Source organism: Lethenteron reissneri, chromosome 44 (genome assembly GCF_015708825.2).
Source record: "Lethenteron reissneri isolate LAM-NWPU_2019-01 chromosome 44, ASM1570882v1, whole genome shotgun sequence".
NCBI lineage: Eukaryota > Metazoa > Chordata > Hyperoartia > Petromyzontiformes > Petromyzontidae > Lethenteron > Lethenteron reissneri.
The window spans coordinates 2,498,691-2,510,779 of NC_083822.1; the positions used below are offsets into that span (position 1 = coordinate 2,498,691).

The 12,089-nt window shown below is 45.7% G+C and overlaps 1 protein-coding gene across 1 annotated transcript; it reads left to right on the forward strand.

Annotated features, from left to right (window-relative positions):
- Positions 1 to 1,427: 1,427 nt before the first annotated feature.
- On the forward strand, positions 1,428 to 12,089 carry LOC133353442 (amiloride-sensitive sodium channel subunit gamma-like). Its single transcript, XM_061569705.1, is given in 12 exon segments — positions 1,428 to 1,549; positions 1,767 to 2,102; positions 3,658 to 3,934; positions 4,162 to 4,352; positions 5,891 to 5,946; positions 5,949 to 5,998; positions 6,247 to 6,364; positions 6,501 to 6,579; positions 7,442 to 7,499; positions 8,306 to 8,367; positions 8,522 to 8,597; positions 10,045 to 12,089. Coding segments are annotated over 12 exon segments (1,749 nt in total). The 5' UTR covers positions 1,428 to 1,478; the 3' UTR covers positions 10,420 to 12,089.

The window sequence follows — 12,089 nt, forward strand, 5'->3', positions numbered from 1 at the left end:
GGGGGGCATCGTCCACGGAGATGCAGCAATGGAGATCGGCTCGTGTGAAGAAGCAACTGACCTCATTGTTGCACCGTAGGCACATGCGGATTGCTGATGACAGGACTGCATTATATATATATTTTTACATTGTTGAAATTTAATCCCATTTCACCTGTTTGCGTTCACATGGGTGTTGTTATATTTCGCTACAATTGGGAAGTCATGCCGGTATTTTAATAATTGTGTATACATTGTGATTGTGTTTTGTTTCGCATCGACTTTCTTTTGTTACCGATGTGTGATGTATTTAAATTCAGGGATACACTGAAAATCAGACATAAATAGACTCAATGAGCTCACACCTGGCTCTAAATATAGGAACAAAATACAAAGGGGATAACATTTTACACTTATATACAATTTAAACCCAACAATCTCAAAGCGCTTTCAATAAAAAAAACACAGACATGATAATGAACAAGAACAAGGACTGGTTCTGGGGAAAATAAAGCATTAAAACAAGTCACAGCAAGCGTAAAGACAAAGTACACTTCACGAGACACGAAGTGATTCAACTTATTTAGTTTTTCGTAGAGTTCGGTTACGGTAGAGCATGGGGTTGGCACCAACATAATAGCCCTTTTATCGAATTTGCAAAAAAAAACCTCAATGTTTCAAGAGCTGCAATGCACTGTGAATACGAGAGACGGTAGATCCTTGGTAAATAACGTCACGAAGCATGCCTTAAAGAGCCGACTGCTGATTATGGAATTATGATGATGGAGTTGGAGTTTAGGGCTATAAGCAGTGTAGGCTTATGGGTAGCTACCTTTTTCTTTAATCCGAGTCTGCAATGACAGTGGAGTCTCAGGCGAGGTAGATTGTGCAGCTGCTGTAGTGCATTGAATTGCGCTATACTGTGCTGTATTTATAAAGTGTGATTATATTATCCAAAAAACAGCTGCATAGGCAGTCACACGTGTGATGTGTATGGGCATTGCATATGTGGTGCGTACAGAGAAGGCATTGTCAACTGGTTATGATTACACATTAGAACCCTGCTCGTTGTATTATTCAGTCACATACCTGGCGAGTTCTGGCTGTTTTCATTCAACGCTGGGACCTTCTAAAATCTTGCACTTGGTGCTGACAATTCAACCGGGAAGTTGATGTTATTAACATGCAAATATAAGTACGGGGTCTACGATTCCAATTTTAAAGTAAAAATAAATAAACATGGCAAATGCTAAATTCGGACTGTTATGCGCATTGATTACGTGGGGCGTTGAAGCACCAAATGAAAATGTTCCGCACAAAGAGTCGAAGCCTCGAAGGGGGATGTGCGCTGTGTGACCAGAATAACCTGTTCCTGAAATTAACATTTCAGTCCGTCCTCCCCACCAGCAGCAACCCACCTCTTCCTGCTGGCTTCGTGGTAAGTCGCAGTCGTGTGTCATGCAGCGCACACTGAGGCAGAGAGAGAGAGCGAATAGTGGATGGCAGCGAATGATTGCGTTTATTTCTCAGAAGTTGAATGCACCCCAATAAAACAGATAACCCACCCACTGTGAGGAAGCAACACGACACTCCTGTTTACAGCTGAGCACACCACTTGCATTCACTACACGAGGTAAATGCCCTCGGCATCCAGAATAGCTGCTGCTGCTGCAGCTGCAGCGCTTGCACATTAAGTCGAAAGGGGCAATCGTCGATCGTCGCCCGATGAATCGCGCGTCCTTGGCTTCAGACCGCGTTGCCCCCCCTCCGTGTTTCCTTTCTCACAGCTGCGCTGCGATGGCTTCCGAGGGTGACTCCAACAAGCGTGTGCTCCATCGGGTGAAGGACACCCTCAAGATCGAGGGCCCCGATCCCTCCATCACCGACCTGCTGGACTTCTACCTCAACAACACCAACATGCACGGCATGCGCCGAATCGCAGTCTCAAAAGGGCCCATCAAGAAGACGATTTGGATCGTGTTCTCGCTCATCGCAGTGGCGATGGTGTTCTGGCAGGGCATCCAACTCATACAGAGCTTCTACTCCATCGCCGTGTCGGTGACGATCAACTATCAGAAGATGCCCTTTCCAGCCATCACCATCTGCAGCCTCAATCCCTACAAGTGAGTGGTTTTCTGGATGATTTAATCAGTTGTGCGTTTTGCATTTCCACGCAGAGTTTTGTAGCCTATAATAAATACACACCGCCATCAGCCACTGCTGGATGAAGCACCCTTCCAAGTTGCCATCTCTCACGTTCAATTGATGTACCGATCGTTAAGATAATTGATCCGTCTCCACTGTGGACGTTCCCTCGGATTCGCTCCCTTCTTTGGCTGCTCCTTCGTCGTTATTCTCAGCCACCGTTCGCTCGAGTGACGTGCTGCCAAAGTCCCACTTACATTTCCGAACACACAACATTGTCTAGAACCGGTACGTGTTTTCTAACACGTGTTAATCGCATTGGCTCTTCGGTGTGATTTCAAGCACATACATCAACTGTGCTGCTGCTGCTACAGATGTAACCGGTACATTTTCAGTATTGTTACATGTGGACTAAAGGAATATCTAATAGCAAGTAATGGGAAGACAAATTAGTACGGGTAAATTCAAACACCGTAATCACTAACGGTGTGTTAAATATATTTTTTGGTTAAATACCGCGTTCATAAAATGCCTACGTCAAAAAAATATATATCCACATATAGTACAGTAATGAAATGTCAAAAGAGGTTCACACACTCATCTCGAGTGTTTTTTTCATTACGAAAATATTAGTTAAATAAAATTCTAAAGCGCTAAGCTGGTAACACTAAAGTATTTTAAACATTAACAACACAGTTAAGCAATAACATGAAAAATAAGAATACGTTTTACCCTTTCTGGCAATAAAACAGGCGTTATGATGTTCAAAACACCAACGAGACACCCTTTGCAAGGAATGTTAAGTCTGCATTAACCACACGTACTCGTGGTGAACATGCAAACAAACGTGATCTAATGATATATGTCATTGTCTTTGAAACTGGTGCAGATTTGAATCCTTGCAAAAGGTTTCTATTTGGTGTTTGAACATCTTAACACCTGTTTCATTGCCAGAAAGGATAAAACCTGTTCTTATTTTTCATGCGTTGATACTGACAAAAAGGTGCCATGATCTAAGCAATGTCGTTTGGTGCCAAGGTTTTACACGCAGGTTTCTGTTGTTGAGGCGAGGCATCTTTGTGCAGGACTGGATTACGTTTGGTGGGGGGCTGGGGCCGTTATAGTTTTGGGGGGCAGGAGGGGGGCCTCTTTGTTGATGTAATTCCTTACCTGACTGTTTTATCTCCCACCCATATCCGATACCCCCCCCCCCGCCCTATGTCATTCAACTTGGTCATTTCAAATCTCGTTTTAAAATGCGATTCATAAAATGTAAAGCTAATTCAAAGTTCAAATGATCACATTTATTTCAGGTTTGGCACGTAATTGTTCGAATACACATTGTGATATCAATGATTTCATGCAGCAACTTCACCTACAGGATGTATCGCAATGCCTACAAGTATTGCGCTTGAGCCTAGAAGCCGCGGCGTCGATCCCTACCCAGCCAACGCGTACCAAAGTTCAGAGCGGGGCACGGCGCTTCGTCTCCGCCCGATCTAATGACGCCTCCTGCGACTGGCGCGCGTGCAGATACAATCAGTCCCAGGCTCTGCTGGAGAAGCTGGACAGGAACGCCGCCGTGGCCCTGCACAACATCGGCATCGCGGTGACGAACCTCAGCGCAGCGAAGCGGGACGACGAGCCGCTGCCCATGCCGCTGGTGTGGCTGGACACCACGGTCACCAATCAAACCGTGGTCACCGATGTGATCAGCGGCAAATTCCACGTTGTGCCGGGGGAGGTGGAAATGAGGTCGTACTTCAGCCAAAATTATCAGTCGTCCGAACCTCTTATCGCTATTGAAGTGGTAAGTTTGCTCTTTACAAACACTGTTGATTGCAGTTATTCGCATTCAATTTTTATGCGTTGTATAGATTTCCCTTTATGCGTGTTTTGTATTTCCATCCAAGGCTGTGAACATATGTCCAAGTTCCAGTTTGATGCAAAAGTAAACGTTGATAGAGCTTTAATGCACTGACGATTTGCGCGCGTGTGTGTGCGTGTGTGTGTCTGTATGCGCGTGTGTGTGTGCAGTGTGGGGAAGAAAAAAAATGTATCTACAATGCCTTCACGTCCGCCATTGATGCTGTAATGCAGTGGTACCGCCTGCATTTCATCAACATCATGGCCATTGTGCCCGAGAAGGATAAGGACAAGCTTGGGTACAGTGCCGATGAGTTCATTATCGGTTGCCTCTTCAGCGGAACTGTTTGCGATCCCAGGTAAAGCCACTGCCTCTCCCCAGCGCTGCGCTGACATTGCACTATTAACTATTTAAACTAATTATTTTACCAGGTAAGGCCCACTGAGCCATAAAGCTCTTTCTCAGAAGCGACCTGGCCACAAATGATAGCTCAACTAAGAGGCTTATGACATGGAAATTTCATGCAGCCAAATACTCTAAACGCGTGTTCATTCGAAATGTGGCGAGAAAAACATGGAGGTCCCGGAGAGAAAAATCCACGCGAACAGGTGGAGAACACGCAAACTCCAAATATACAGCAGGCGTCAGGGTCGGGATCAAACCCACGACCTCCTGAATACCAGGCGAGGTAGTTGACATCTCGCCACCTTGACGCCCAGTTGAGCCACACGCCAACAGCCAACAGCCACAGCCGTATACTGCGCATGGCAGGTGAATCGGGGCTATTTGTTTATGTTATATGTAAAATAACTTTTTTTGCACGATGGTATTTTAGGTATTTCCGAATTGTGAAGCAACAATGCGATAATTGGAAGGGGGAAGAAAAAACTTTATAAATACATACTATTAAAAGAAACATAGTTAATCAATGCATATTCATATTTACTGTACCTTCAACAGCGTGTCGTTAACAGGTTAATGATCGGTAAAAAAACGCATTGAATCTATGGAGGCTCGCCGTTAAGCGATTAGTCGTTAACAGTGGTTCTTTAGTAGTATGTTCTACTCGATGGCAATTGGTGCTTCAGTTGCAAACATTTAATCATTTGTTCAATTGAACTGCGACCTTGCCCTTTTTCCACAGCTTCAAGAAGTTACAACATCCAATCTTGGGAAATTGTTTCACTTTCAATGACGGACGCGATGGGAAAGTTTGGGTTGCCTCCGCCGGCATTGACTATGGTGGGTGCTGCATTGCGCTACCCAACACAGATGCAATCTTTAAATCTTCGATATGCTATTTTTCTTTATTCCCTCACCGCCCCACCTCCCCCCACCTCTAGCGCACAAAAATAACATTTTGAAAATCATCTACATTTTAAAACCTGTCAATGTTCGTTTGCAATTTTCAGGGCTGCACATGATTCTTAACACGAGGCAGGACATGCCCTACCCTACCTGGCCATGGGGGCCGGTGCCAAGATTGGCATCCACCTGCAGAATACACCCCCTTCATCGAGGCCGTGGGGATCAACATCCCCCCAGCCACGGAGTCTTCCCTGGACTTCGAGTGGTACTCGTGAACACGGAACGAAATTATCACGATCAGTATAATGGGTTCGGGTATCCTGGTTGTGCTCTATATGTTTCTCTCCGATGTTTTTCGGGTTGCGCCGTGTGTTGTTGTTGTGGCTTGGTACGATGTCTGACGTTTTGCCCCACGTGCCGGGAGCTCCCGCAGGAATTCTCCAAGAAGTGGAGCGAAGTGTTGGTGGGGGGTCGGGGAGTGGCAATCAGGCGAACAACGGCGCAGTATAAGCCAAAGGAACGCATCGGGTAGAAGCAAGTTTAGAGCTCCCTGTGAGAAGCCGACACGTTTTGTATGTTGTTTCTGGTAAGTTTTGTAAAGAACGATGTCCAAAAACTCGGTGAGCCTTACAGCGACTGCACAATGGACGAAGTGACATCGATGTAAAAAGCCTCTACGACAGCCCATACTCGGTGCAAGTGAGTACCTTGACAACCGTAACTGTGTTGCACATCATGAACTGCCCTTGCGCCGGCAGAACCTCAGCATCTACCGTGCTTTTGGTTCACGCAAATTGAGCATGACCTCTTGTTGCAGCAGCCCTTTTGCCCACTTCAGCAATTGTTTCTTGCTGTGGTTGTCCCACCTGATGACGGACGCTTGTGTTGTGCCCGAAATGTCGTGATTTAATTTATTTTATTTTCTACCTACGTGACTTTACCAAAAGACCTGCCAGAACTCGTGCTTCCAGTTGGAGATGATCAAAAGCTGTGGCTGTGCCAATTACGAGCAACCGCTGCCTGAAGGATCTCACTTCTGCAACTACGACAACAACCCAGGCTGGGGTGAGCGGCTCCACTCAAAAGCGAAGTTGGACAAATGTTAATTTTGTACATTAACCGGTCCCCTTTTGTATTCTCGTGCTCCGAGACGACAATGATTCACGCTCTACTGCTTTCTGTTCCACCTTCCCCTTTTCAGAGTACTGTTACTACCGCCTGTACGACATGTACATTAAAGAGGAGCTCAAGTGTATTCAAGTCTGCCGACAAATTTGCTCGTGAGTGTAAAGAAAAAAAAAACACGTCTCGGTCGCATTTCTACTGAACTCCGCCTGTCCCCACGGTGATGCGGGAGGATGGACATCGCCGGTTCTGTTGTCTGTGAAGTTGTCTACAAATTTACGCCACTTAAAAATTACCCACCACCTCTTCACTTTGACTTTCAGGACACGTCGGGTACACAGGCCTGGCGGATTTATTCGGCGTGCGGTTGTTTTTTATGTCACCCAACATTCTGCTGCGGGCCTTTGTTCATGTGTACAGCAAAAATCGAATACAAAAAAGTATTTAAACAACAAATAAATCACTGATAAATGGGATAATGTAATGAATAGTGCTGTGGATAATAGGAGATTTTTTTTGCAGACTCTACAGCTCCCACAAATAGAATTTGTGGGCAATTGGGTCGTGGATGGAGGAGTTCTCCTGTACCGTGCTGCCTTGTGTCAACAGCGTGCAGTGCTATGGCTCACACGATTACGAGCCATTTCAATGCCCCACCTACTAAGGCGGTGCATTCAAATACGTTCAGCTTGAAGGCAAGGAAACCACAGCCGAACCTAAAAAAGGCTGGTTGTTGTAATTACTGGCGAAACGTCGCAGTACTCGAATTGTAAATGTTGTGGGTTTACTCTCCATGACACAACTGGTGTGCTGAACTCGTAACGAATTGGCCACGTTTTGTTTACGTGACAAACCGTACTAATTGGCTGTGTCGGGTGGTGGCGGGTTTAATTACACATCTATATTTACGCGATCTAACCCAAAAATCCTCTTATGGACTAAAGGGATGTCGTTTGAGTTCAACCTCTGGTCGTATGACCTGGGATATTTGCATGATCTGTTTGTATTGTCGTACAGGGAGACGGAGCACGAGGTAACTTTGAGCCTAGCTGACTGGCCGTCCAAAGCATCTAAGGTAAGAGCACAAATATCATGTCTGCTTGGCCTAACCTTTTCTGTCGCTGTCGGGATAGGCTTACGTCCGCATCTAGTCTGAGGTGTCAGTGAACCAATGGCGATTAGTTTGGCCAATTAATTGCACGCACGTGCATGGTCCACCCCTAAATCGCATCCACCACACAAACCATGGCAGCAGATGCGGATATCCGATGCACAAATGGAAAATAAATCAAAACTCCAGGAGTGTGCGACTGTGGTCATCGGCAACCAGACCGTTCAACGTATAACGACGCAATGCCCCGATCCACAAATACGAAGGCGACATCACGGTGATACGCTCCGCTGCTGCTGACGCGGTTGTCTGGCTTGACCACCTGAATGTGAAAGTGTAGTTGCTCTGCATCTACATCAGCAGCCGTACGAATGAGAGAATTGCACGCACGTACAATTGCGCGCTTAATCCTCCGTAAACACCCGTCGCTAAAACGTGGACACCTTTGCAAACGAGATGTTCCAACCTCAATGGATTGTCCAGGTGGAATAGTTGAACAAGTGCACAGCTTCACAAATACCCAGTACTCAATTATGTACAGTACTCTAATGGTATATCATGGGCAGTACTGCAGGTCGAGTGTTTGATTTTTTAATAATTGACCCTCCAAGTTTGACACCACAGTATGTGAGTAAAACGTATTTAAAATACATTTAGGTGTCCCGCAGCGGTTGCTAGCTCACGTCGAGTATAACACGTGGGTTTCCCACATTGATAGCATTTGTCACGAGCATGGAAGACAAAATACTTGACATTTGCTGTGCCTCTAGGGGTGGCTGTTGCGTGCGCTTTCTGAAGAGCGAGGACTGCCGGCCAACGACACACTGAAGCCGTGAGTATTTAGCCAGAGGTGCCAACGAGAGAAATGTTTCATTCGCATCTCCATCCAAGGCCATTGACGTGACACCAAATGATTTGCTTCAATTACTATAAGGGGCTTAACATCACTGTCATTTCTTTTAATATCCCACGTTTGCATTTCTCAGGAGCGACATTGCCATTGTCAACATTTACTTCAAAGATCTCAACCAGAAGACCATTTCAGAATCTCCGGCGAGCAGCGTACGTCTTGCGTGTGTTGTTTAACACGTAGCAGTCGGCTTTCGTGATCGATATTATTCGTAACAAAGTTTTGTTTTGTTGGGTTAGATCGCGTAAATATAAATGTGTTGGTAACCCACCACCACCCAACACAGCCAGTGTGTTGGAAGATTATTGTAAATGTTGTGGGTTTACTCTCCAACACACCGGTGTGCTGAACTAGTAATTAATTGGCATGTTTTGTCTACGTGACAAACCTTACTAATTTGCCATGGTGGGTTAATGACACATTTGTATTTACACCATCTAACTCTTGTGTGCTTTCACGAAGAATTCCACTTCTAGAATATGAAATGGAGACTGAACACATCGGTACTGCCGCATAGGTTTCCGCACTTGTGGTGCTGCGTAGCTCTTCGATTTTTTTGTCTCCTGGGTTGTACCGTGCGCACTATCCAGCACGACGTCTGATGCTTTGCTCAGTGTGCCACTGAGCGACACGTGGTACAACCCTGAACCCCATCGGGTAGCCGAACCCAACCCATTAATGCATACTCTTTGGTTCTTTCGGTAAAGTCACATATGTAGAAAAAATAATAGATCGCGACGTTTCGATCGCCACACAAGCAATCGTCCTCAAGTGGGATAGAGATCCAATCCATTAACTGCAGAACTCCAGGAATCGGCGTTGATATCAGGGTGAAGCATTTGGTGGGCCCCGTAAATCCGTGGCGCACCGCAGAGGCTCTATAATCTGTAAAACAAAGTGCCGTGGATTTTCGAGAGGAGCCACGTTGCGTGTTTCCAAACAATTCAGCACAAATAAATGCGCGGATTACAAAGTTGGTGCAGCTGGCAACTGGATGAATTTGCCGCTTCTGGGAGAGAACCAGAAGTCTACGAATTAATGGGAGGAGCAGTCGCAAACCGCCAATAATCTGTGAGTTTCAGGGAATAGCAGATTCTTACATCGCAAATTATTGAACATCTGCAATTATTTAATTTAAAATCCTGTGTATTTGTACGTTCATATTTTTGTTTATCCTTGCATAGGCCCCTAAACCCTCCCTTCAGCCAATACAAGTATATGGCCCTGAATGTTCGATAAAACTATCCAAATTGATTTCATGGGGCAACATCTATACTGCAGCTGTGGCTGTAAAATATTTGGCTATAACCAGAGGCCAATCCACATGTTTGGATAGCCATTGTTATGACATTGACCATTTTTGAGACTTTTTATTAATGCAAATTGTAACAAAAAATGATTGTCATTTTAGATACATTTCATGATTTGGAAAACGTTTATTTCCAATTTGATACTCTCGGTAAAAAAAAAGCATCCCCTTCAGCCCCCCCCCCCACTCCAAAACGTTGGGTGCGCCAACAACTACAACCACAACTCCGGAACAATAGCAGGTGGAGAGAACCCGTGTGCAGACAGCCCTTGTGTGGCCCCCGTCTTTAGATCGTGACATTGCTCTCCAACCTCGGAGGGCTTCTGGGGCTCTGGCTGAGCTGCTCTATGCTGTGCGTCGTCGAGGTGCTGGAGATCTTCTGCGTCGACTTCCCGTGGATCCTGCTGAAGAAGCTGCTCGCGACGTGCCGCAGGACCTTCGCGTCCCTCGTCCGCGGCCCCGACCCCGCGCCCTCCGTCCACTTCCCCGTTCAGTTGCCCATGGGTGGCAGCCCAGCGGAGGACCCGCCCACCTTCCACACGGCGATGCAGTGCCCGCGCGAGCCCATTCCGACGCCCAACACGCCGCCGCCCCAGTACGACACCCTGCGCTTGCGCCAAATCGCCGGCTACGTTCCCGACGAGGGCAGCGACGGAGAGGATTAGCGCGGAAGCCGCCGGCGCCGCCGTCGGCACTCGTGTCGGGGGTCGGTCCGGAATTGCCGTCGTTAAGAGCTCACTGACGTGGGAAATACGTGAAAGCGGATATAAGCAGAACTCTGTTCTGTGCCTCCGCATGAGAGTAAAAATAAGTTTTAGTTCAACAGCCTATTGACTTTCCAGATAAATAGTATCGAGCAATTACCTTCCGGGTCTCATCAGCGGAGTTAAGATTTTCTATATGATGTCAGATTAAAAGATCTCGTGACAAAAGCTCGCCATATAAACATGGGATCCCATTCAATGCAAAAGGCTGCAAAAAGCAATGTGCTTTTGTCCAGACATTACGGAGCAGGATAATGTTTAAGTCATTGTGCCTTTGAAAGAAATACTTTCCTGAAACCTTAGCCTACTATATAGGGTGTACGAAAATATATAATCCATTTTAATGCAAACTAATTCGGCAGCATTTTGAAAGGCGTGGTTGAAATTTTGCCAAAATGTTCCCTTAAACCATTGAAGTGACCTTCAGCGGTGCAGAATGGTTCAACCATTCAAGACTATCACCACCTGGAAATCTCTCAAAACCCTAGGACATGTGCTGCCAAACGCCACGACGGACATGTGTAGGTTTAACAATGTTACCCATGAGATCAAATCTTCATACCACAGTCCCAAGTTTGTGGGTGTGGAGTTTCACAGTTTGATCTCAAAACTGATAGTCTAATTGTAATGTATTACCTCATGGATGGAACATTTTAAGGACACCCTGGATACTCGCCTGTGTTGAAATCAATGGTGATAGGTTTAACACCGTCAGATTTGGCACGGTACATGAAATACAGAAATTAATATTTGGTACAAAAGATGTATTAGCGGAGCCATCAACAGAAGGTGTGTACAGGATTAACTGCACTTGTGGTAAATGTTATGTTGGGCAAACAGGAACAATGGTCAGCACGAGACTAAAAGAACATCAGAGATATTTAATACTCCCAAATACAACTGTCAGAACACGCGTGCCAACAAGGACACTCAATTGATTTGGATAATGTTGAAGTTCTGTGCAAAACCAGCTACTACTGGCCAAGACTAATTAGAGAATGTATCGAAATTGAAATAAATAAATAAAATGCAACTGTTTGGATAGCTCCCGTCTTAGTGCTGCGTGGAAGCGAATCATCAAAGAATACAAAGAATACATTGTTTAAATGCACGCCGATACAAGCCACCATACTTCCATAGGGATTACCGTTGGTACAGCTATTTTAATACACAATGGACAGGAAGGACAAGATCAAAGGGCTCGCATAATGCGCATGCATAATGTACGTTGACTCATTAATCCCCCCCACACTTTGCGCAAAAGTGCAGAAGCGTGGTCACCACATCTACGCCTCTATATAAGGAACGAAACAAGTGGACTTCTCCACAAATCTGGCTGTTGTCTGATGAAGTATGGTTGTTATTACTGGCGAAACCTTGTACTCAGATTGTAAATGTTGTGGCTTGGCTCTCCAACGCACCGGTGTTGCTGTACTAGTGACGAATTGGCCACGTTCTGCTTGTGACAACCCTTACTAGTTGGCTGTGTCGGGTGGTGGCGGGTTTAATGACACATTTATATATTTACGCAATATAACCCAACAAAACCTCTATTGTGAATGGTGATACGG